The 27,542-nt window shown below is 38.2% G+C and overlaps 2 protein-coding genes across 5 annotated transcripts in view; both read right to left on the bottom strand.

The window, feature by feature from the left end:
- The window catches only part of LOC132109443 (kelch-like protein 4), a 35,738-nt gene extending 20,463 nt beyond the window's left edge, over positions 1-15,275 (bottom strand). Inside the window, exons 1-2 of one of the 4 annotated variants that reach the window (XM_059515508.1) lie at positions 12,154-12,854; positions 11,373-12,050 (exon numbers count right to left, since the gene is read on the bottom strand). In XM_059515508.1, the coding sequence (XP_059371491.1) occupies positions 11,373-11,791 (419 nt within the window). In that variant the 5' untranslated portion in view covers positions 11,792-12,050; positions 12,154-12,854. Of the gene's footprint in view, positions 1-3,234; positions 3,369-11,372; positions 12,051-12,153; positions 12,855-14,954 lie in introns of those variants that run through there. The other 3 variants (XM_059515509.1, XM_059515511.1, XM_059515510.1) reach the window with 3 other exon arrangements.
- Positions 15,276-15,416: 141 nt separating this feature from the next.
- LOC132109444 (neuroblast differentiation-associated protein AHNAK-like) overlaps positions 15,417-27,542 on the bottom strand; it is a 32,882-nt gene continuing 20,756 nt past the window's right edge. Inside the window, exons 7-10 of the mRNA XM_059515512.1 lie at positions 25,509-27,458; positions 24,807-25,352; positions 19,433-24,650; positions 15,417-19,270 (exon numbers count right to left, since the gene is read on the bottom strand). Of these exons, the coding sequence (XP_059371495.1) occupies positions 16,476-19,270; positions 19,433-24,650; positions 24,807-25,352; positions 25,509-27,458 (10,509 nt within the window). The 3' untranslated portion in view covers positions 15,417-16,475. The remainder of the gene's footprint in view (positions 19,271-19,432; positions 24,651-24,806; positions 25,353-25,508; positions 27,459-27,542) is intronic.

Below are 27,542 nucleotides of genomic sequence, written 5' to 3'. Positions count from 1 at the left end.
TTGTACTGAACAAATCCATCGTTAACATTTATTACCTAAAATCATCACTTCTAGCCACACCATAATAACGCTTCTTCCAGTTAAAAAGTCCATCCCCTGTTGTCCTCTGACATCAAAATCCACTGACTAACTGTTTTCGACTATTGTACACGATTACTTGTGGATTATTGTGATGTTTTTATCAGCTGTTTGGACAATCATTCTGACGGCACCCGTTCACCTCAAAGGATCCATTGGTGACCAAGTGATGTAATGCTACATTTCTCCAAATCCATTCTGATGAACAAAACAAAGTACATTTTGGGTGGCCTGAGGGTGAGGACAGTTTCAACAAAATTTTGTGGTGAACTATTCCTTTCAAATGTTTGCATGTTTCCTTTTCATTGTTTTGTGGTAATGGTACTTTATATAACCCAAATGAATGAAAGAAAGAGTGGTGGTTATTGGTTTTAAAGCAAGTGTCTGCTGATGATACACAATACAATCAAGTGTTAAAGAAGACATTCAATTTACATTACTTTCTTTCCATTATGCCAACTTGTTTTTGTGAATTAAACAGTGTTTAGATTGTGTGGACAGCAAAGACTACCAGTCCCAGACTCCTTCTGGTCATTATAAAGTTGTTTTTTATGCTAAATAGTTGGGTGATTTATCTCACTGACATTATAACTACAATTTGGCACAGAGCTGGGTGTATTGAATAAGAAATAAGCCAACATAAGAAGGGCTGTAAAACCTAGATGCATTACTTTTGCTCAAAGGAATGCTGAGAGGACTTTTATGTCTACCAACATCGAAGAACCAAATTGCTTCTGTATCACTTTCTGAAAGGTTGTAAATTTACTGAAAGTTTTCCTTCTGCCTGTGAAATTGGCTTTTTATATAAAGGGTCTTTAAGAGCCACAGTGCACCTAAAACATGAGGCACAGCAAATAAAACATTTTTGTAACCCCTGAATGACACATAACAAGAGTTTCTTACACATTTTTATATATGTGTGTGTTAACATTGATGTAAATGTTTGTTTTCGTAATTTTATGCAGTTCTATTACTTGTTTTGATGTTTATCCATTTTATTTTCCATTATATCTCTCTTTTATTTGTTGTTGCTGTTCGAGTACTGCTTCTGGTTAAATAAATCTTCATATCGTTATGCACTGTGAACAGAAAGAATAAACCGCTCAACAGTTAAAACTGCTGCATGACATATTTCATACTCTGAGGACTTTTATAGAAATCTATTTGTTGTGTTATCTGGTGCATTACATAACTCATCATATCTCCGTATCAGTACAGCATCTGAGCAGTTATTGAACTTGAGCTGTATCACTCTGTTCGCGCAGATCAATAAAAAGTGGGCAGTTGTTGCAGTTACCTGAGCATTTCTTGACATGAGCCTGCCTACAGACTCTTCAAAAGCTATGTCAAGAGCCTGACACAGAGAGAGCATGTTATATGTGGAGCACCGCAAAGTGCTTCACCAGATTTTACACACATCATTCCCTTTCTCTCCGAAACAGATGCTTAATATTATCAGTGCATCTGCTTCAAATAGATTTTTATTATTATTTAAAAATGATATTTGTTAAAGTGCATTAGCTCTGCATATGTTAAGTGTTTTGATCAATACAATCAACAAAAATGGCATAAAAATATTAATGTCTTCTCGATTTTAGTGGTGCAGTTGCCAATCAAATATGAATACAAATTGCTAGAAAGCATTTCTAGAAACATTTCTTGAAATATTTTTCAAGGATGTTATAATAAAATATGTATGAGCATCTTTGCTCACATGCGTAATGCGCATTGGTTGACCTTTCGAGAAAAAGCTGCTAACTGGTTGCAAACATACTGAAGCAGCCCTAAGCGATTTTATTTGGCAGGATCATATTCCTCATAGAACAGCACATCAATGCCTCTTTCTCGATTTCTGAAGCATGCTTTCTTATTCAGTGATGCACAGTGCACACATTATGTTGAAACTCCAAAACAGTGCTTTCATACTTAAAACTGAATAACTGAACGAGTTCTGTGTGTCTGTGGGGTTTTCGTCCATTTTGAAATTTCATTGTAAAGGACTTTTTTTTCCACATTGTCAATGTAAACAAATCTGCTTTTGAGTCTAATCTAATTCTTGTCAATATTTCAAGTACTACAAACATAAACAGCACCATCAGGATACTGAGACAAATGTAATAAAATACCAGGCCAATGTTTGCAAGGCGTTTTATTTTCTGACCTTAAATGCCTTGCATATCTATTAAAGCACCTGGCATATTTATACATTTAGAATCCTAATAATATGTCTTGTGTGTCTAACAGACAATTTCCCAACAATAAACTAAGTGGAGATGAATGAACCTCACTTCTAAAAGAGGATTACAGCTATCTGTGCTTGCTCATAGCCGTGAGTAGAAATCATCTTTATCTCCAGACAGCTTAACTGGGGCTTCCTTCCTCCAGCATTTTCACCCACTGTCCTCTAAGTCTGATGAACTGAGTACAGTGGGGGCTCAAAATCATTTTTGGATAGATCTGTATTCATGTAAGCCCCGTGATTTGTGCTGAAGGAACTATTTTCTCTCCGTTCGATAGCTCAATTCCAGCAATCAAAGAGCAAGTCTGTTTAAGAGATAAATATCCAACCATCTGCATTCAGAAAGTGTTCCTTAAGTCATTTGTCAAAATGGGCATGAGTATAAGTAAATAAAATGAACATTTCAAGTGATTTTCATTTCACATGCAAATTTATTTTGCATTATTTTAATTATTATAACATTAGAATGCATGTTTAGACACAATTAAGAATTTAATAATTAGATTCTTTGAAAGAAAGAGGAATTTACTGAATTGAAAATAAATAAACACAGATAATGTTATTCTAAGCAGGTGTTTAAAGGTACACGTATTTTTCGGTTCGTCGCGTGTATCAAACGCACAGCCTACAGTTTTGTTAAATCGATGCATGTGCGGAATTTTAGAATGATTTCTGATTTTAAAATTGTAGGCGACAGCAGTCTACCGTTTATACTGATATATTTTAATATTGCGAACACAGAGGACTCAATGTGAGCTGCTGCAGCCTGGAACACTACACGAAACACGTTGTCTTATAGACTTGTGATGTAATATGCTTCAAACTAAATCATAAACATGCTCGACTGGCCCTCCTGTTAGATGCGTGTTGATTAATGCGTTTGTGACAGTTTGCATTATTTGTGTAGGCCTACTTACCTGCAAATGTTTGAAATTATCGCGAGTATTTCCATTTTGCATAAATGCTCATCCTGACGCCGAATCGACGTTTCGGAAACTTCAACGAAGGTGCGTCGGTGCGCGCGTGCGCGTCAAGACGCACCTCATTAAAATACGAGCTCAGTAAAAGTAAAATGTATATTTAGCATGTTTTGCATTCAAATGTTTAAGCGTATGAAATCTGTTCCCCCATTAACAACAGCATTAGAAACTGCAGTGTGCAGTAACTGTGACAAACGTTATTTCTGTGTAGACTACCTTTCACCCCTTAATTCTAAGGTGTTTTTTTATTTATTTTACATTGGTCCATACATAATTAGCCTATTGGAAAATAAATGCATTTAAATCGATAGCTACCTGCCAGAGTTTATTTTGCTACAATGATAATCTTCTCTAATTTTCCTAAGGTAGGTAGCCTACCTAAAATAATGACAGAAATATCACAGGGGGCAGCCACAGTCTATGGGCTTCTTATAAATTTGTTGTAATAATGATCCTATCTAAATTTGTTGCTATAAGCCCCCCGAAACTCTTTAACAAGAAAAGCCATGAATACTAGGCCTATTGAACGGTTATGGGCCTTTGTGACTGTGAACACATAATTGCTGCTGCTGTATAGCAATCAAAATAACTTATTGCCTCAACATGCCTACCTACAGTATTTATGAATTCCACTTGTCAAAAAGTCAAGTCGGCATACTTTCAACCCAGACTGAATAGATCGAAGGTGTGGCTGGTTCCTTCCCCAAAGTTAAAGGGATAGTTCACCCAAAAATAAAAATGTGATGTTTATCTGCTTACCCCCAGGGCATCCAAGATGTAGGTGACTTTGTTTCTTCAGTAGAACACAAAAAAAAAGATTTAAAAAAAAAACTTTGCAGTCTGTCAGTCTTATAACGGATGTGAATGGAAATCATGGCTAAAACATACAATTAAAAAAAAGAAAACTGGAAAAGAAACGAAACTGGTATTTCTATCGTTTTTTACCTCTGATTCATGCCCTGGAGGACGCAATATCCAAACGGTTTGATGTATTTATTTATTTATTTTTGTTTTGTTCTGTTTTTTTTTTTTTTTTATGTTTTTTTGCCATGATTCCCATTCACCTCCATTATAACTGGCACACTGCAACAGTTAGTTTTAAAAAAAAACTTAGTTTGTGTTCTACTGAAGAAACAAAGTCACCTACATTGTGGATGCCCTGGGGGTAAGCAGATAAACATAAAATTTTTGGGTGACAATAAACATAAACAATAAACAATAAACATTTTTGGGTGAACTATCCCTTTAATGCCTGAAGTGAGAAAGGATGTATCAATAGATTTACTAACTGAGATTTTCATTCAGTTTTAGCTTTATACATTTGAATAAGTGGGTAATGCCAAAAGAAGGTGTCTTTTTTTTTAACATGTTGATTCTTAGACTGAGCTTTACTAGTCATTAATATCCCCGCACCCATTCAGTGTCAAAACATTGTCAGCTGATGATGCATTGCATTTTCAAGATAAAGGTTAATTGCCTGAAATTGGCTTTTAATAATCCACATTCTGCAAACAACTTCTGTGAATGCATTATTAATGAGACAACAACAAAAAACATTATGAGCAGCAATACAGGTCACAGATCTTCAGAGCCTTTAATTAGATTGCACTGAATATAAACATACCTCTTGCGGAAACAGTGGAAGCACAATTACTTAGTGTATCAATATGTCTTAATTTTCAGTGTTATTACCCTCTCCATGTGGTAGTTAAAACGTTGTGAAGTGCATTAAAACCTTTTACTTTGATCATTGTTTTATTTATTGTCCTTTGTAGAGAACTGGTCCTATTCACGATAACACAATATATGTTAATAATTTTAGTTTTTGCTTTTAGGGTTGTTTTTCTTTTCTGTCTTTCATGTGATATCATTTTAGCTACACTTCAGTACAAAGATAAAGTTAGAGAGGATATTTGTAAACGTAACCACACACAGCTCTTCAGAAGCCGAACAGGTGCAAAGATGAAAGCATGTTTTTTCAAAGTGCTAAAGAACCTCCAGGTCAGACCCTGCTTATTATCATAAGTATTGCACTTTTTTCATTATCTTCAGACTATGTTACCCCCTTCAGTGTGCAGTGTCTCATCACCTATTTACCTTGCTAACATCTGCAAGGTAAATAGTCCTTACCTCAAGGGTTACAAAACTGTGCAGAAAATTCCAATACGCTACACCAGTGCTGTATTCTTAACCTCAAAGGAAAATCTGCAGCTCAGCACCCAGGAAACTCACATGCCTTTAAGAGTGATTTGACAGAGTGGCTTTGTACACTATTTAAATGGGCTTGTTAAAATATACAGTACACTATGCGTGAATCCGTTATGTTGTAAAATGAATCTGTTTTTCCCCATCATATTCAGTAGGAAAATGAAGCCAGATGTTTGCTTAGTGTGCATTTTTTTCTAATATCCTATTCTCAGAAGATGCAAATTATGAACATCTACCAATTATGCTGAGGCTAATAGACATGTTGAAAAGCTGAATTATAATTTGATTGAATGCGGAACACTGTTAGGATAATTTATTGCCTGGCTATAATGTATTGATCTCAAATGACAACAAATCCTGAATTATCAATAATTATGCTAATAGATGCAGTGTCACTTTTAACTGTGAAAAATATATTGATTTTTAAAAATAAATACTGTACACAGATATGTACAAATACATTGTATATGCGTTATAGTGGTGTAGACATTATAAACACTGCAGATTGTTGACTGTAAAGCAGATGTTTTGTTTAGATAGTCATGTTAATGTGATATGAAACTAATTATAAAGGCTACTGAGCTTTCTGCCTTTTGGAATAACAGACGTCTTGAACTATAAATCTTTATATGTTAACTGCTGGCACCCTTTGAAAATAAGATTTAATTAAAAAAAAATTACTTTTTTTTTTTTTTTGCTGCTGCCCTTTATTTAAGTTTTTATAAAAGCCCTTGTGAAGTTTAGATATTTCCATGGCTTTTGTGGGATGTTTTCTTTTGAAAACATAAAAACTTAATTCACTGATTAATCAGTAAACAACCAGCTTTGAACCAAATTCTTGATTTATAAACACTATAAAGCAATCTTTAGAAAAAGTCCCATTTCAATACAATGTTTGTTAGAAATTGTGTTCAATAGTTACTTGTTCAATAGTATCTCTTTAAACTTCAGTTTTTTTAATATTTTTTAAACCAGCTGTAATAATTTCTTGCACAACACATTCAACAGTGAACTCTCCTCTTGCGTATTTTCCCCCTCTCACACTACATTTCCATTCCTCAACCTGTTCAATGTCTCTTGCCCTGTCAATGCTATATGAAGATACCATAAATCTCTCCCTGAAATGAAGCTCTACTCATCCTGGGACAAGATGGTGTCATTATTTTCCAAGGCAATTGAGATATCATTCAACGTAACGGCTGCTGACTCAAGTCTCTGCTGTTTCCTTATTAAAGGGTCACGGCCAAAATTCCTCTTATAGACAGCGTTTCATCAAAAGAAAGGGATGGTCTTTTTTCACAAGGACTGCTCAGCTAGCAATGCACGGATACTATTTTTTAGAATGCATTTTTCTGATACAACAGCTTTTGAGAGCTTAAATATGTTAAAATGGCATGCAATCCAGGTAAATATAGTACTGTGTGTGGTTATTTGAAAGACACCTACTAATAAATCATTATTATTATGTGCACTAATTAATTAACAGATTAACAATAATCAAGGGCTATAAACATTTTAATCTAAATGTATTTAAATATATCTTATCTAAAACACAACATAATTCCAACATATATCCATTTGTATACTAGTATATGGCTTCTCTGTGTACAGCTACGGAAACTGCAAAGAATTTCCAAAAATCCTTCAGCAAAATTACTTCCAGCGAGTAATTACAGTGTGTTTAGACAATACTCCTTTTGAACTCTCTCAACCTTTCACCAGATTTCATGAAATAATTACAGTGTATTCAAGACAATGCTTTCAAAACTTTAGGGAATGGTCATTAGCATTTCATCAAACATGATATCAAGTCTGCCGTCGTGGCGAATTAAAAAATGCCTAAAGATGATTTTCTACTTATTTCATTGCTGTTATTTTGTCATTATGGCACTATACAGTCGTGTTAAGTCGACCTGGTGATATTTTCATAAGAATACTTGATATGAACTTTAATTTGCACATAACAGTGTTGTAGTTGTAGATGAACACCCCATGACCCTTTGCAAGCCAGCGTGCTGTCAGCTTGTCAGACTAGTTGAAGAAATGGTAACACAGATCACAGACATGGCCCTGAGCCCTTTACGCCTGCAGGGATGTGTAGGACACCAAACATTGCTCTTTCTCTCTCTCTCTGCTCTGCCTTTTGAAAATATCAGAAACAGACGTTTCACATAAATATGAATTTACATGAAATGAGTGTCTATTATAGTCAATAGGCCTAGTTTAATAGCCCAACTAAAGATTCCGCATGTCAGATTTAGTAAGATACTGGTATGAGTGCATGTTTAAATAGAGCAGAAGCTTGGAGTTCTTGTTCATATTTTTCCAGTTTTTGAGGTAAAATTTATTGAAAAACAATCCATTTAACAGATTTCTGCTTGAAGTGTCAGCATGCCCTCCACTAACATCATCTTACTGGTTCAGTTCATCATTACAAAATCACCATGACCTCTCTAATTTCAGCATATATTATATTCCTCTTCATCTCGCTTTCTGTTTGAAAAAATAGCCCTAAAAGAGATGGATATTTCATCAATGCCTTGAATTATTTATGATGAGCCAGGTCTGAAGCCTCAAAATTACAGAAAATCGACAGAAACATTCTAAACATAGTATTCAGCAGTTTTCATCAATTCCCATAGTGATACAGCTTCCAGGCTGAATCCAGATTAATTTCTTCCCTAAAATATTTTATTCATTACTGCCTTGGCTGCCTCACAAGATTTTGAGGTTCCAGTGATTTGACGTTTTACTGCTAATGAAATCCACGAGTACTATATCAGATGAATATAGCTTATACAGCATACAGTATTAAACATGACATGTTTGACACATTTCATAGTAATGTGTTTTATTTTAATACATTTTTAAAGTTAACATAATTGTGCATTGTGTTGTGAGACATTTATGTCAATACAAATACTTTCCTAGCTTTTTCATCATTTTTATTAGCAGTGCTAGCTAGTGTAGAGAGGAGAGGAGACGGAGGGGGGAATGGGATTGGCAGAAAAATGCAAGCCGATAACAACATGTATGGAACATTTTTGTATTTAAATGATTGTGTTGATAGATGATAGAAGTTGAGTCCTATATAGTTCACCCATAATAAACCGCAAGAGGATGAGCGTTCTCATTCTGCATTTTCAAAACAACTCCTAAGGCCAAATGTGTACTAAAATTCATATCCAGCTCATTTTATATACATGTTCTCTTTTTCTGCTTTATAATTGCACTCTAATGCATTACAACCTCCTCTTCAGTTAGCTCTCCTTCACTGATGAATGTCACACAGGGCAATAAAATGCATAACCAATGAACAGTTATTTTTTGCCCTTTGGGTAAAAATGTGCATTGAGGAACTTGGTCTGAACTCACTATTAACTCACACACAGAGATGCACAACAAAATCCCTAGTCTAGAGGCACATTAAAGGCCTCATTTCCATTACACTGTGCTGTAAGGGGAATTTATGCTTTATTTACGCATTTTAAATAAAAAGTGATAAAAGGACGGGGAAGAAAAACACAGAATAACAAACAAATGTAACAGGAGATGTATTATTGTATACCTAGAGGCTCTGAGGTATGATGATTTAAAGCACGTGATGGGAGAGTCTTTAGGGATCAAATCTCTTTTGTTTCTATCTAAATCTCTGATTAAGTATTCATAACACAATGCATCATAGTCTCACTGTGGCACTCATGAAAACACAGCAGTTCATTTTCAGGGGTTATGAATGATTTTCTAGTGTATAAGATTAAATTAGCAATTTGTCTACTAATGTCATTTCTGAATGAAAATCGAGCTTTTTCCATGTTAGATGAAGAATGAAGTCATGTTACTTAACTTCACAAGACCATATCAATCAGTGGACAAGGCTATTAACACTAAGAAAGCTTTCAGACCAGCAAAGCAATTAACATAAGCTTTTAAAGGGTCAAAACTTGATGTTTGAGAGTTCATGTCTTGCATTTATAAGCCATTCAGATAAGACTGACGTGAAGATGGCTCAAGAAGGAATATTTTTGCCAGATTTACCCGATTTATTTATTGTCTTTGACCTGAATTGATTCTATTACCATACTTTTAAAATAAAAAAAGCAACATGCTCTAAAATATTAATAGACTCATAAATATCCATGAGGAGATGTGCCTATAGCAGAGGATATAGCAGAGATTCATTGGGTGCCACAAACCCATGGCTAACTATGTTAATATAGTACAATGTAGTGTTTTTAATGCCCCTGGAGCATGCATCGCACGTGTTTGTGAGTCTGCGGTAAGTCCAATCCTAGTTGCAACTTCAGGCAATGCTCCTTGCCGGGACAAGCAAGACTGAATAAATAAAAATCCATTCACACAGGGTGTTTACCATGTTAAAAAAATAAATCCCTATATTGCAAATGAAGGGGAAAAACAGGACATAACAGTGAGAGTCTATGCATGCATAAATTGTTAACTAAAAATACTGGAAATTATCATATTTTAAAAGGTATTGGAAAACAATAATGTAAAGCATTTAAATTATCATTAGAATGCTTTTCTCAGCTATATTAATGTATGTGATTAATCAACATATCATGCAATTAATTTGATTACATATTTGAATCACTACTTGATACACTACAAATATGTTATTCTTATTTAAATTCAATATTAATTCTCTCTGAAAAACAAAAGCATTTGATGGACAGTTATAGTTTTATGTTCACATGCATAGGGGCTTGTATATGCATTAAAGACTATAAAAGTTAATCAGGTATAGAACATGATGGACTATTCATGTGGTGAATTTTTTGTGTGAGGTTTTGCTTTTATCTCCCATGACATCATCTTTTAGCGTGGGTCAGTCTTGCCACTTCCTTATCGGAGAAGATGTTTACTTCCTGCCTGACGGTGACATTATGCTAGAAAGAGCCACTCAGAGAGAAAAAAACAAGACCTATCTCTCCTAAACAATCAGTACTTAAGATGTGAATTGAAAGCATCTGTGGAAGTAGGGCTTTATAATCTCATAAATTTCGATCGATCGTAGCAAGCAAATTAAATGTCCTCTTTCTCTTGAACTGCGTAAATATCATCCCCACTAAAGATAATTCATCCTGTTGCCCTTCCCAAATTTATAGCCCTTGCGCCAATGGTCTCTGATGTAATGGTATCATCTCTGTAGCATTTATAAGTCAGAGGATGCATGCATTAACATGCCGTGAAATATTCCTGCTTCAGGTTATGAAAATGCAGGCTGCTAAAACCACCTCACGGCTCACAGAATGTGTTATACTGCCGGCTATATCCAGACGCCTCTGTGTTTTCCGAGATGTCTGCTTGATGAATAATTTATCTGTGGGTATTTCAGAGCTGTGCTTCTACAACCCATGTGCCATGTGAATGAACTATTCCCAGGTGAGCAGCGGTGGCAGCTGCAATGGTGGAGTTGATTGAAAAATGATATTCTCTGAAGACCGAAGCGACGTGTAAGCGGCGGCCCTGAGTACTAGCAACACAACCAATGAAAATAACACAAACTGTCATTTCTGAGTGAATTTCACTAGTGTAATAAGCCTGAATAAAATGACAGTTAAATACTGTACTTGTACTCAATCCTGATGCTCCCTGGGGCTTAACGTAAATCAACTCCGTGCCAAAATAACACCTCGCTCATCTCTTGGCAAAGTACTGTCTGTTTTCATTACTCCATGAAGGGCAAAAATAGGATTTTCATCTAAAAACGGCAAGTCTTTCCATTTACAGACAGAACTTAGTCGCTTGCACCCTGCATGTGTTAGCTGACAGCAGCAGGCACCTCTTCACACATATGGTTATACGGTTCTATTTCTGCACTCAGCTTTTTTTTCTTTTTTTTTTACCTGTCTGTGGCTTCCTCCTCACAGGGTTCCTCCAGATTGCTCTTCAAATCCTCATGGCTGCTCTTCGCCTCCTCCTTCCTGGCACCGCAAGGTGAGTTGCTCTTGGGAAGCTCCTCGCTGGCTTGAAGGTGCTGGATGATGTTTTGCTGGTGCCATGATTGATCACCTGGCCTGACATTAACAGGCGTGGGTCCAGGATTCGGTGCCAGAATGCTGTGCACAGGGCTGTTGTTCTTGCGGAATCCTCCTCTGTCCCGGGAGTGACTCTTCAGCCGGACCGGTGTTCCCCGGTGGTCGAAACCTTCCTGTTGGATGTAGCCCCCATTCCCAGCTGAGGTCTGAGTACTGTGGCTGAACCAGCGCCAGCGGAGCCTGAGGATCTGCTTCACGTCAAACTCCTTTTTTCCAGACACAGACATCCTATTCGCCCTCGATGCAATGCCAGTGGCACATGGAATCAGAGGAATAACGAGGCTGAGTCTCGGCTTCAGAGGCTTCACCTCTTTTGTCTTTGTTGCCGGTTCTGGCTAATAAAAGGACGGTGTCTGCAGCTTCTGCCTTGTGTCTTATTACCCCTCTTCTCCAACTCTGTCTGCTCCTTGTCCTTAGTTATAGTGCACACATGATATCCTCTGTCTGTACAACCCTCCTCACTTCCCTTTGTCGTCCTGTGTCTCTCTGCACATACGACACACACACACATACACACACAACACAGAAAATTAGGAACGCTTACAGCATCCTGCTTTGATTCCAGTCGCAAATAATGAACAGCTCTTACCCGGGAAGCTGAGGTGCCAAACTGACAGGACGCAGAGGTCAAACCTTAGTAGGGAAAATCGTTTAGCCCAGGTAGGAAAACCAAAAAAAGCACCATCTCCTTCCACAAGCAGCATCATCTGTGCTCGCACTCACACTCTGCCCCTTTCCTTTCTGTGTGCACACACATGCTCTTTCCCTCGCTCTAGCTCTCTCTCACTCTTCACGCATGCACATAGACATGTCTCCTTGCACAGTCCCCCTATCTGATGGGATCCCCAGGGAGACAGTCTCAGCCTCTCAGCGAAGGAAACCATGCAGAAAAAATATTCTCTCCCGGTCTGTCTCAAGCCGTAGTGACAGATAAACACCAAAGTGTTTTACTGTTTTGACTTCACCAGTTAGTATTTCATCTCAAGTAATGTTTGTTAGTATGTGACTGTGCTGTGAAATTGTGGTAAGAATGCATGCATACATCTTCCATTGATATATCCAAAACATTCTTTGAACTCTGAATACATCAATTTACGAGAAATATGTTCGTTGATGGTAACACTTTTTTTTTTTTACGCAAACTGAAAAAATCCCCCTTAAACTGTAAATATGGGGGGAAAAAATATTTATCACAATACTAATATTTGTTGATGTTGGTATGTGATCACATTAACTAATTATTATTATTATTATTTTAATCTGAGTGATTTTGTTTATCTTGTACAACTGTTAGAAATAGGAGATCTAGATGTGCTGCAATGTATGTCATATTGCTCATTGTCTGTTTGTATCCCAAGATTATCTGGTTTTATACTGCTGATACTGATAATGATTTGTTCATGTGCATTGCATTCAGTTGGCTGTCCTTTTGCTATTGTGAATATGGATATCATCCCATAATCCTTTATATGGTATCTCTTATGCTGAGAAGTTCCCTTTGCTTTATTTCTTAGAGTGGCAGAGGGGGTTTGAGCCTCTGACAAATTTGCAAATCAAAACATTAAAATTAAAATTAAAAGAGTGAGCCACAGGTCTTGTTTTAAGGTAATATGTACCAAAATCAGTGTTCATTACAATATTTTTTCAATATGTTCAATTTAAATATTTAAGATATTGCTGTTTTGTTTTTTATTTATATAGCAATTATGCTTATAGTTTCAGAACATTGTTATAAGAATATTTGAACAATATGTGAAATATTTTGCACCCTGTATCCTATATCCTGTGTTTCAATAGAGAGGTCGTGACCTAGTGGTTAGAGAGTATGATTCCCAACCCTAAGGTTGTGGGTTCGAGTCTCGGGCCGGCAATAGCACGACTGCGATGCCCTTGACCTAGGCACTGAACCCCCAACTGCTCTGTGTGTGTTCACTGCTGTCTGTGTGCACTTTGGATGGGTTAAATGCAGAGCACGAATTCAGAGTATGGGTCACCATACTTGGCTGAATGTCATGTCCTTTTAATGAGGAATTATTAATAAGAATTAGTTCTCTCGTTTACAAGACTTGAAAAATACTATTTGTTTGTATAGTGGTACTGAATTTACAAGTGAATCTGTGAAATGCTCAAAATGCTACAACAAATTTGTCAAATTCAGCCATTGCTAGTTGCTCTGAATAGAAAACAAAATTGACTGTCATCCAGTTTCCAGTCACCGTGGCAGATAAGTTGAATAACAGGCTTGAATGTATATATATAAAAATCTAATTTGACTTTTCTATAGTTTTGAAATAGTTTTACATATAAAGTTTAAAATGTTGGATATATATATATATATATATATATATATATATATACAATTTTATTTTTTTGCTTTAAAACTTACTATCAGTATTCATATCGCTCAAAACAATTTAAAAAGCTTAATATATAAATAAATTGAGGATGATCAAAGATTTATATAAGTACCAAATATAAGGGCATAAAGAGTAAACCATTTTAATTTTCAAGCTAAGATGTACTTATTTTTGTATAGCATACTTTCTCAGGTACGTCCAACATTTTAAACTTTATATGTAAAACTATTTCAAAACTATAGAAAAGTCAAATCAGATTTTTGTCTTTAACTATATCTTTCAACACATTTGCTATTACATTCTGTCCTCACTGCCCTTAGAGAGCCCTAAGTGTCCAAAGTTCATCCACGCACACACACACACGCAGTATATATATATCCTCTGAAAAGTATTTTGAGGCATAAGACATATATAGGTGAATATTTAGGAGCAAAACCAGTACACACCAGTATGAACTGAAATAAAAGCACACTCTAGCCTATTATTCCTGTCAGAGTCAAGGACACCATCTGTTCAAGTCTCTTTGATACAAGAGATGTCAGCTTAGACTGCTCCTGTTTTATTCACAAACATCTGCCCTACCAGATAAAGAGAGATTCTTCCTACCTGCATAACACATAAATAATCATTAATCATGAAGGAACAATACTCCAAACCCATTCTCTTAATGCACTGGTTATTTTCCGGTGTTAATGCAGATTTGACTCCTTTATTATTATAACTGTAGTACATGTAATTTTACCTCCTTTCAAAGCCTCTTTTCATGGCATTGACTTGACAGGAGCAAAAATTCTGCGATGCTAAGCATACAAATTGGAAAACAGTTTACTTCTAATAAATTCTATAATATAATATTGACAAACCTGGAGTGACCAGAAATCATAAGGATATCGTTACATTAAAAAGTTTGGAATGTGTATGTATAAAACAGCACAAGACTCAAACATGTTCAAAGATAAAAGAAATACACCCTAATACACTCAATCCCTTATAATGTCAGTAGCATAGTAAAAGACAATCATTTATGTCTTACCTTTCAAACTGAATAGGAAAAATATGGGTGCTTGCCTGTATTCCTCTCAGCTTATAAGTCACTTGTCATAGGTTTCAAGCTAACCATAAAATAGATGGCCTCTTTTCTTTCTCACCCGTTCTGCTAACGAATATTTGCATACATAACAAACCACACGTTCCTCCCTCAAAGGAATTTCCTGATCATTTCCTTCCTTGGTACTGGTTTGAAGAATCAGAACAGGAAAGCCATTTCCTGTTTTCTTGGTGTTGGCTCCTATCAAAAGTATTCAAAGAAAGCTGAAAGCATAACGGCCAGATTCAACACATTTGAAAAAATGCAACTTTGTTTTAAGGAGTATGGTGATATTAATATTCAAGTTATCAACTGTCCTGTGTGGTTTTCCAGCACAATGCAGAGGATATGAACAATCATGTACATGTTTCATACTTTGATGCAAATGAGTCACATTCAACACGTATGTATTGATAATTGTACACTTTATTTATTTTTTTGCAAGTGATACAAGGGGGGGGGGAGTTAGAAACTTGCAGCCTAAATGTCCCATTATTTACAAGGGCAAATGCACATTTTATGCCTTTTCAAAATATTAATGTTTTACCATTGGCATTAGCATTCCTGTGTTATATCACCACATTACAGCACAGCATTTCATAAACTGAGTGAGAGGAAGAGAGAGAGTCATCCGGATGTAAAGAAATGTGGATGATATAATCAAGAAAAATACCTTCGAAACCATTTAAAAATCAAAGCAAGTGACAGCTTTTGCCAACTGCTTTTTGTTGTGCATTTTAAAGATATTCAAGCAATAATTGAAAAAGACAGTCTTAGATATAAATACTTTAGAAGATTATAATCTCTGTGTAAATTCCATAATATCTGAACTGTCATAATATTTGAGACACACAATTATGTTGTCCCATGTATTGGTTTTGACTCAAATTATTTACAGTTTGTACAGCCCTTAAACCAGATCTCAGTGAGCACGATTAAGTTTATCACTACTCAAATTAGTAAATCATATGCAATGATGACATATGATACAGCACTACTAATGTAAGTGAAGCTGAAGTTTTAAAAACCTCTTAAATCTAACTAAAATCACTCCTCTTGCATTTAAATGTGTCCATGCAATTTTAGAAAGGACAACATAGTTCCAAAACTTTCTAAAGTACAAAAATAGAACAAGTTGTCAGATGACAAATTTTTTATATTAACTACACACATTGTTGGATTGGATTTGAACTTCCTATCTACAAAACAAAATTAAAATTACATAACAGATTTCTCTTATTTACAGTTAAATTGTGATTCAGAGAAGGGAAAAAAGTATATATATATATACACACACACACACCAATGCCTGTAAAGAACATATGTGGCAAGTGAAGAAAGTCAATATGGCAGTGCACTATTGTTTAAATGAAAGGCAGATTTACATAGTCATCTAGACTGACAAAAATGTGTGTGTGTGTGTGTGTGTGTGTGTACTGTCTATAGATATAGATACTAGCGTAAAAACTATTTCTTTGGTGACATAGCTAATTCGAGTTGTGGAAATCGAAAACTGCCTTTTGTACCACTATCACTGCTGGATGATGATGACATTCTGGACTTCTTTGAAGACTGAGCAACTACACCAGCACCCTCAATCATAACCTCACTTTCATCTGTCACTTCATATGAACCTTTACTTTTTGAGCTAAAACCTCCAATTGTAGCAAACTTCAACTTTCCTTTTTTGCCTTTGGCCTTTTCTCCAACATCACCTGAAATGTTGCCACCCTCTGCCTGTAAGTGGCCTTCAGCAGAAACAGGGGAAGCTAAACCTCCCTCGTCACTTACAGAAGATGAGTGATGTGTTTTTTTGAAGAGGTCAAGGGAGGCAGATTTACTCTTTGGTGAAACTTTAAACCCAGAGCTTCCCTCTACTGCTAACTTGCCACTTGTCAATTCCCCAGAACTAAGGCTCAAATCTTTAGACACCTTTGCACCACCTTTACTTGTAACATCAACACCTTCTCCCTCAACAGTAAGATCAGCTGCACTGCCACCTTTGGATTTAGATTTGACAAATAATTTTGGCATTTTGACTTTCACTTTTCCACCACTGCTTTTCATATCAGTGTTCTCCATTTCCAGACTTTGGGAAGAAACTTTAGAACCTGTAGCCAATTCACTTGAACCTACATTAACTCTCATCTCGCCTCCATCTACTTTAGGCAATGCAACACCAAACTTTGGTACTTTGATTTTAGGAAAGGTTACATTACCTTCTTGGTACTCCATCACACCAGATAATGATGCATCTGGCTTCAAGTCTAACCCACTTGCAGTCTCTCCCTTTTGTCCTCTTACATTAAAGCCTGGTATTTCAATGCTCCCTTTTACTCCTTTTTGCTCCATGAGACTTAAATCAGCATCTAATGCACCACCATGGACATTTACAGTAGGCCCTCTCAACTCAACATCCTGTATTTTTCCTCCTATGTCAATTTTAGCCTTGCCTTTTCCATTAATGTCTGATCCTGCTACACTGACATCTGGGGACTGAAAGGTCTTTTCTGGAACCTCTAAATTTGCATCTCTAACAACCAGTTCAGGAGTTTTTATTTCAGAGCCAGAGATGCCGACTTTGGGTATTTTGATTTTTCCTCCTTTTGTTTTGAAATCAGGACTGTCCAAACTAGCATCTGGTGTCTGAATATCAGTTTTAAGGCTGGCAGAAGGCAAATCAGCAGATGATTTTATAGTTCCAGAGGCAGATGAACTACCTTTAGCTTTTGAAGATTTGATGTCAAATTCCACATCAGGAAAATGTAACCTTCCAAAAAGAGTTTTCTTTACTTTGGTTGACTTCATCTGTAAGTCAGGTTCATTTGCCTCCACCTTGATGGTTTCAATCTTCATATCACCATCAAATGTTTTAGACTTCCCCTTCCCTTTGGGCAATTTGAATTTACCTTTCTTTCCTTTAACATTTATGTTCATATCAGGTCCTTCTACACTACCACCAGCATCAGGAATATCTGCATCTAATTTTGGGCTCTTAACTCCAAGCGAGAATTTAGATTTCTTCATTTTTGGCACCTTCATATTTGCATCTGGTCCACTGATGTTGACATCAGGGCTTTTGACATCAATACTTGCCCCTATATCTTTTTCAGGTATTGAAAGATTGCCATCTGAAGGCTTCATTCCAAAGTTGGGACCTTTGAATTTTGGGAACTTAACATGTTTTAAACCACCCTCAGGTCCTTCAATGTCAAGATCAGGAGCTTTAATATCAATTTCTGATCCTTTAATGTCAAAATCTGCTTTGGGGAGAGTGACGTCAACATCCGGGCCCTCCACTTTAGGACCTCTGAGACCAAATGATGGCATTTTGATTTTAGGCATCTTGATGCCACCTTCTGGACCCTCAATTTCAACATCAGGACCTTCAAAGTCCACTTTTGGTGTCTTTATGTCACCTGAAACATCCACATCACCCTTGACTTTGGGGCCTTTTAAGTTGACATTTGGCATAGAGATCTTTGGATCCGATACGGAAGGCATTTTGAATTTGGGACCTTTGATTTTGCCCTCAGGCCCCTTGATGTCAAGATCAGGAGCTTTAATTTCAATTTCAGGTCCTTTAATGTCAACATCTGCTTTGGGGAGATTTATGTCAACATCTGGGCCCTCCACTTTAGGACCTTTGAGTCCAAATGATGGCATTTTCATTTTAGGCATCTTGAAGCCACCTTCTGAGCCCTCTATATCAACATCAGGACCTTCAATGTCCACTTTTGGTGCCTTTATGTCCCCTGAAATCTTAGGTACTGAAACATCCATATCACCTTTTATTTTGGGGCCTTTTAAGTTGACCTCTGGCATAGACATTTTGTGACCCGATATGGTAGGCATTTTAAAGTTAGGACCTTTGATTTTGCCCTCAGGTCCCTCGATGTCAAGATCAAGAGGTTTAATGTCAATTTCTGGTCCTTTAATGTCAACATCTGCTTTGGGGAGATTGATGTCAACATCTGGGCCCTCCACTTTAGGACCTTTGAGTCCAAATGATGGCATTTTCATTTTAGGCATCCTGAAGCCACCTTCTGGGCCCTCAATATCAACATCAGGACCTTTAATGTCCATTTTTGGAGCTTTTATGTCTCCTGAAATCTTTGGTACTGAAACATCCATATCACCTTTTATTTTGGGGCCTTTTAAGTTGACATCTGGCATAGACATTTTTGCACCCGATATGGTAGGCATTTTAAACTTAGGACCTTTGATTTTGCCCTCAGGTCCCTCAAAGTCAAGATCGGGAGCTTTAATGTCAATTTCAGGTCCTTTAATGTCAACATCTGCTTTGGGGAGATTAATGTCAACATCTGTGCCCTCCACATTAGGACCTCTGAATCCAAATGGTGGCATTTTGATTTTAGGCATCTTGAAGCCACCTTCTGGGCCCTCAATATCAACATCAGGACCTTCAATGTCCACTTTTGGTGCCTTTATGTCGCCTGAAATCTTTGGTACTGAAACATCCATATCACCTTTTATTTTGGGGCCTTTTAAGTTGACCTCTGGCATAGACATTTTTGGAACGGATATGGAAGGCATTTTAAACTTGGGACCTTTGATTTTGCCCTCAGGTCCCTCGATGTCAAGATCAGGATTTTTAATGTCAATTTCAGGTCCTTTAATGTCAACATCTGCTTTGGGGAGATTGATGTCAACATCTGGGCCCTCCACTTTAGGACCTTTGAGTCCAAATGATGGCATTTTGATTTTAGGCATCTTGAAGCCACCTTCTGGGCCCTCAATATCAACATCAGGACCTTCAATGTCCACTTTTGGTGCCTTTATGTCCCCTGAAATCTTAGGTACTGAAACATCCATATCACCTTTTATTTTGGGGCCTTTTAAGTTGACCTCTGGCATAGACATTTTGTGACCCGATATGGTAGGCATTTTAAACTTGGGACCTTTGATTTTGCCCTCCGGTCCCTCGATGTCAAGATCAGGAGCTTTAATGTCAATTTCAGGTCCTTTAATGTCAACATCTGCTTTGGGGAGATTGACGTCAACATCTGGGCCCTCCACTTTAGGACCTTTGAGTCCAAATGATGGCATTTTCATTTTAGGCATCTTGAAGCCACCTTCTGGGCCCTCAATATCAACATCAGGACCTTCAATGTCCTGTTTTGGTGCCTTTATGTCCCCTGAAATCTTAGGTACTGAAACATCCATATCACCTTTTATTTTGGGGCCTTTTAAGTTGACCTCTGGCATAGACATTTTGTGACCCGATATGGTAGGCATTTTAAACTTGGGACCTTTGATTTTGCCCTCCGGTCCCTCGATGTCAAGATCAGGAGCTTTAATGTCAATTTCAGGTCCTTTAATGTCAACATCTGCTTTGGGGAGATTGACGTCAACATCTGGGCCCTCCACTTTAGGACCTTTGAGTCCAAATGATGGCATTTTCATTTTAGGCATCTTGAAGCCACCTTCTGGGCCCTCAATATCAACATCAGGACCTTCACTGTCCACTTTTGGTGCCTTTATGTCCCCTGAAATCTTAGGTACTGAAACATCCATATCACCTTTTATTTTGGGGCCTTTTAAGTTGACCTCTGGCATAGACATTTTTGGAACTGATATTGAAGGCATTTTAAACTTGGGACCTTTGATTTTGCCCTCCGGTCCCTCGATGTCAAGATCAGGATTTTTAATGTCAATTTCAGGTCCTTTAATGTCAACATCTGCTTTGGGGAGATTGATGTCAACATCTGGGCCCTCCACTTTAGGACCTTTGAGTCCAAATGATGGCATTTTGATTTTAGGCATCTTGAAGCCACCTTCTGGGCCCTCAATATCAACATCAGGACCTTCAATGTCCACTTTTGGTGCCTTTATGTCCCCTGAAATCTTAGGTACTGAAACATCCATATCACCTTTTATTTTGGGGCCTTTTAAGTTGACCTCTGGCATAGACATTTTGTGACCCGATATGGTAGGCATTTTAAACTTGGGACCTTTGATTTTGCCCTCCGGTCCCTCGATGTCAAGATCAGGAGCTTTAATGTCAATTTCAGGTCCTTTAATGTCAACATCTGCTTTGGGGAGATTGACGTCAACATCTGGGCCCTCCACTTTAGGACCTTTGAGTCCAGATGATGGAATTTTCATTTTAGGCATCTTGAAGCCACCTTCTGGGCCCTCAATATCAACATCAGGACATTCAATGTCTATTTTTGGTGCCTTTACATCGCCTGAAATCTTTGGTACAGAAACATCCATATCACCCTTGACTTTTGGACTTTTCAAGTTGAAATCTACATCTGGCATAGAGATTTTTGGACCGGATACGGAAGGCATTTTAAACTTGGGACCTTTGATTTTGCCCTCAGGTCCTTCAATGTCAAGATCTGGAGTTTTGATGTCAATTTCAGGTCCTTTAATGTCAACATCTGCTTTGGGGAAATTGATTTCAACATCTGGGCCCTCCACTTTAGGACCTTTGAGCCCAAATGATGGCATTTTGATTTTAGGCATTTTGATGCCACTTTCTGGGCCCTCTATCTGAACATCAGGTCCTTCAATGTCCACTTTCGGAGCCTTTATGTCACCTGCAATATTGGGTCCAGAAACATCAATATCACCCTTGACTTTTGGACTTTTCAAGTTGAAGTCTACATCTGGCATAGAAATATTTGGACCAGATAAAGAAGGCATTTTGAATTTGGTGCCCTTGATTTGTCCCTCAACATCTAGATCAGGAGGCTTGATGTCAATATCAGATGATTTTAAACCAATGTCACCACTAGGTACACTGACATCAATTTCTCCTTTGGGTGACTTAAAACCGAACTTTGGCATTTTAAATCTTGGCATCTTGAATCCTCCCTCTGGACTTTTAATTTCTATACTTGGAGAATCAACTTCCACTTTTGGCATATTTACATCACCTTCCAAACTGACACCCGCTTGACCTTTCACTTTAGATCCTTTCGGAAATTTGACATCAACATCAGGTGCTTCAATCTTTGGCCCTTTAAATCCAAACTTGGGCATTTTAAATTTAGACTTCTTGACATTTGTTTCTGGAAAATTAACCTCAACATTTGGACCTTCAGGACCAGATATTGATGGCAACTTGACTTTTGGGCCCTTGATCTTTCCTTCTGGTAATTCTGTGTCAAGTTTGGGCTCCTTGATACCCAAATCAGGTGTTTTGATGTCTCCTTCAACTTTTGGAATTGAAACATCAACATCACCTTTCAGTTTTGGACCTTTTATATTGAAATCAACATCAGGCATAGAAATATTTGGTCCAGAGAAGGTAGGCATCTTGAATTTAGAGCCCTTGATTTTCCCCACTGGTCCTTCAATATCAAGTTCTGGAACCTTAATATTCACATCTGGTGCTTTAATTTCTCCTTCCAGTTTTGGAACAGACACATCAACATCACCTTTCAGTTTTGGTCCTTTCAGATTGAAATCAACATCTGGCATAGAAATATTTGGACCAGAGATTGATGGCATCTTGAATTTGGGGCCCTTGATTTTTCCCTCAGGTCCATCAATTTCAAGCCCTGGAGCTTTGATGTCCATATCTGGTGCCTTAATGTCAATACCGGCTTTAGGGATTTTCACATCAACATCTGGACCCTCCAGTTTTGTACCTTTCATTCCGAATGATGGCATTTTGATCTTTGGCATCTTAAAACCACCCTCAGGTCCTTCCATTTCAGGACCTTCAATTTCCACTTTTGGTGCTTTAATATCTCCTGCCACTTTTGGAACGGACAAGTCAACATCTCCTTTCAGTTTTGGACCTTTCAAATTAAAGTCAATGTTTGGCATAGAAATATTTGGGCCAGAGATCGAAGGCATCTTGAATTTGGGGCCCTTGATTTTGCCCTCAGGTCCTTCAATGTCAACCCCTGGAGAATTGATGTCCACATCTGGTGCCTTAATGTCAATATCGGCTTTAGGGATTTTCACATCAACATCTGGACCCTCCAGTTTCGGACCCTTCATTCCGAATGATGGCATTTTGATCTTAGGCATCTTAAAACCACCCTCAGGTCCTTCAATTTCAGGACCTTCAATTTCCACTTTTGGTGCTTTAATATCTCCTGCCACTTTTGGAACGGACATGTCAACATCACCTTTCAGTTTTGGACCTTTCAGATTGAAGTCAATGTCTGGCATAGAAATATTTGGGCCAGAGATCGATGGCATCTTGAATTTGGGGCCTTTGATTTTTCCCTCAGGTCCTTCAATGTCAACCTCTGGAGCTTTGATGTCCACATCTGGTGCCTTAATGTCAATATCGGCTTTAGGGATTTTCACATCAACATCTGGACCCTCCAGTTTTGGACCCTTCATTCCGAATGATGGCATTTTGATCTTAGGCATCTTAAAACCACCCTCAGGTCCTTCAATTTCTGGGCCTTCAATTTCCACTTTTGGAACGGACATGTCAACATCACCTTTCAGTTTTGGACCTTTCAGATTGAAGTCAATGTCTGGCATAGAAATATTTGGGCCAGAGATCGATGGCATCTTGAATTTGGGGCCCTTGATTTTTCCCTCAGGTCCTTCAATTTCAACCTCTGGAGCTTTGATGTCCATATCTGGTGCCTTAATGTCAATATCGGCTTTAGGGATTTTCAAATCAACATCTGGACCCTCCAGTTTTGGACCCTTCATTCCGAATGATGGCATTTTGAACTTTGGCATCTTAAAACCACCCTCAGGTCCTTCAATTTCTGGGCCTTCAATTTCCACTTTTGGTGCTTTAATATCTCCTTCCACTTTTGGAACGGACACATTAACATCACCTTTCAGTTTTGGACCTTTCAAATTGAAGTCAACATCCGGCATAGAAATATTTGGGCCAGAGATCGATGGCATCTTGAATTTGGGGCCCTTGATTTTTCCCTCAGGTCCTTCAATGTCAACCTCAGGAGCTTTGATGTCCACATCTGGTGCATTAATGTCAATATCAGTTTTAGGGATTTTCACATCAACATCTGGACCCTCCAGTTTTGGACCCTTCATTCCAAATGATGGCATTTTGAACTTTGGCATCTTAAAACCACCCTCAGGTCCTTCAATTTCAGGGCCTTCAATTTCCACTTTTGGTGCTTTAATATCTCCTTCCACTTTTGGAACAGACAGGTCAACATCACCTTTCAGTTTTGGACCTTTCAGATTGAAGTCAATGTCTGGCATAGAAATATTTGGGCCAGAGATCGATGGCATCTTGAATTTGGGGCCCTTGATTTTTCCCTCAGGTCCTTCAATGTCAACCTCTGGAGCTTTGATGTCCACATCTTGTGCCTTAATGTCAATATCTGCTTTAGGGATTTTCACATCAACATCTGGACCCTCCAGTTTTTGACCCTTCATTCCGAATGATGGCATTTTGAACTTTGGCATCTTAAAACCACCCTCAGGTCCTTCAATTTCTGGGCCTTCAATTTCCACTTTTGGTGCTTTAATATCTCCTGCCACTTTTGGAACGGACACATTGACATCACCTTTCAGTTTTGGACCTTTCAAGTTGAAGTCAACATCTGGCATAGAAATATTTGGGCCAGAGATCGATGGCATCTTGAATTTGGGGCTCTTGATTTTTCCCTCAGGTCCTTCAATGTCAACCTCTGGAGCTTTGATATCCACATCTGGTGCCTTAATGTCAATATCGGCTTTAGGGATTTTCACATCAACATCTGGACCCTCCAGTTTTGGACCCTTCATTCCAAATGATGGCATTTTGAACTTTGGCATCTTAAAACCACCTTCAGGTCCTTCAATTTCTGGGCCTTCAATTTCCACTTTTGGTGCTTTAATATCTCCTGCCACTTTTGGAACGGACACATTAACATCACCTTTCAGTTTTGGACCTTTCAAGTTGAAGTCAACGTCTGGCATAGAAAAATTTGGGCCAGAAATCGATGGCATCTTAAATTTGGGGCCCTTGATTTTTCCCTCAGGCCCTTCAATGTAAACCTCTGGAGCTTTGATGTCCACATCTGGTGCCTTAATGTCAATATCGGCTTTAGGGATTTTCACATCAACATCTGGACCCTCCAGTTTTGGACCCTTCATTCCGAACGATGGCATTTTGAACTTTGGCATCTTAAAACCACCCTCAGGTCCTTCAATTTCTGGGCCTTCAATTTCCACTTTTGGTGCTTTAATATCTCCTTCCACTTTTGGAGCAGACATGTCAACATCACCTTTCAGTTTTGGACCTTTCAGATTGAAGTCAATGTCTGGCATAGAAATATTTGGGCCAGAGATCGATGGCATCTTGAATTTGGGGCCCTTGATTTTTCCCTCAGGTCCTTCAATGTCAACCTCTGGAGCTTTGATGTCCACATCTGGTGCCTTAATGTCAATATCGGCTTTAGGGATTTTCACATCAACATCTGGACCCTCCAGTTTTGGACCCTTCATTCCGAACGATGGCATTTTGAACTTTGGCCTCTTAAAACCACCCTCAGGTCCTTCAATTTCTGGGCCTTCAATTTCCACTTTTGGTGCTTTAATATTTCCTGCCACTTTTGGAACGGACACATTAACATCACCTTTCAGTTTTGGACCTTTCAAGTTGAAGTCAACATCTGGCATAGAAATATTTGGGCCAGAGATCGATGGCATCTTGAATTTGGGGCCCTTGATTTTTCCCTCAGGTCCTTCAATGTCAACCTCTGGAGCTTTGATGTCCACATCTGGTGCCTTAATGTCAATATCAGTTTTAGGGATTTTCACATCAACATCTGGACCCTCCAATTTTGGACCCTTCATTCCAAATGATGGCATTTTGATCTTAGGCATCTTAAAACCACCCTCAGGTCCTTCAAATTCTGGGCCTTCAATTTCCACTTTTGGTGCTTTAATATCTCCTTCCACTTTTGGAGCAGACATGTCAACATCACCTTTCAGTTTTGGACCTTTCAGATTGAAGTCAATGTCTGGCATAGAAATATTTGGGCCAGAGATAGATGGCATCTTGAATTTGGGGCCCTTGATTTTTCCCTCAGGTCCTTCAATGTCAACCTCTGGAACTTTGATGTCCACATCTGGGGCCTTTATGTCAATATCGGCTTTAGGGATTTTCACATCAACATCTGGACCCTCTAGTTTTGGACCCTTCATTCCAAATGATGGCATTTTGAACTTTGGCATCTTAAAACCACCCTCAGGTCCTTCAATTTCTGGGCCTTCAATTTCCACTTTTGGTGCTTTAATACATCCTTCCACTTTTGGAACGGACATGTCAACATCACCTTTCAGTTTAGGACCTTTCAAATTGAAGTCAATGTCTGGCATAGAAATATTTGGGCCAGAGATCGATGGCATCTTATATTTGGGGCCCTTGATTTTTCCCTCAGGTCCTTCAATGTCAACCTCTGGAGCTTTGATGTCCACATCTGGTGCCTTAATGTCAATATCTGCTTTAGGGATTTTCACATCAACATCTGGACCCTCCAGTTTTTGACCCTTCATTCCGAATGATGGCATTTTGATCTTAGGCATCTTAAAACCACCCTCAGGTCCTTCAAATTCTGGGCCTTCAATTTCCACTTTTGGTGCTTTAATATCTCCTTCCACTTTTGGAGCAGACATGTCAACATCACCTTTCAGTTTTGGACCTTTCAGATTGAAGTCAATGTCTGGCATAGAAATATTTGGGCCAGAGATAGATGGCATCTTGAATTTGGGGCCCTTGATTTTTCCCTCAGGTCCTTCAATGTCAACCTCTGGAACTTTGATGTCCACATCTGGTGCCTTTATGTCAATATCGGCTTTAGGGATTTTCACATCAATATCTGGACCCTCTAGTTTTGGACCCTTCATTCCAAATGATGGCATTTTGAACTTTGGCATCTTAAAACCACCCTCAGGTCCTTCAATTTCTGGGCCTTCAATTTCCACTTTTGGTACTTTAATATATCCTTCCACTTTTGGAACGGACATGTCAACATCACCTTTCAGTTTAGGACCTTTCAAATTGAAGTCAATGTCTGGCATAGAAATATTTGGGCCAGAGATCGATGGCATCTTGAATTTGGGGCCCTTGATTTTTCCCTCAGGTCCTTCAATGTCAACCTCTGGAGCTTTGATGTCCACATCTGGTGCCTTAATGTCAATATCTGCTTTAGGGATTTTCACATCAACATCTGGACCCTCCAGTTTTTGACCCTTCATTCCGAATGATGGCATTTTGAACTTTGGCATCTTAAAACCACCCTCAGGTCCTTCAATTTCTGGGCCTTCAATTTCCACTTTTGGTGCTTTAATATCTCCTTCCACTTTTGGAACGGATATGTCAACATCACCTTTCAGTTTAGGACTTTTCAAATTGAAGTCAATGTCTGGCATAGAAATATTTGGGCCAGAGATCGATGGCATCTTGAATTTGGGGCCCTTGATTTTTCCCTCAGGTCCTTCAATGTCAACCTCTGGAGCTTTGATGTCCACATCTGGTGCCTTAATGTCAATATCTGCTTTAGGGATTTTCACATCAACATCTGGACCCTCAAGTTTTTGACCCTTCATTCCAAATGATGGCAT

This window comes from Carassius carassius, chromosome 29 (assembly GCF_963082965.1).
Source record: "Carassius carassius chromosome 29, fCarCar2.1, whole genome shotgun sequence".
NCBI lineage: Eukaryota > Metazoa > Chordata > Actinopteri > Cypriniformes > Cyprinidae > Carassius > Carassius carassius.
The sequence above is the reverse complement of the archived record's forward strand: the minus strand, read 5'-3'. Positions and strand labels throughout refer to the sequence as shown.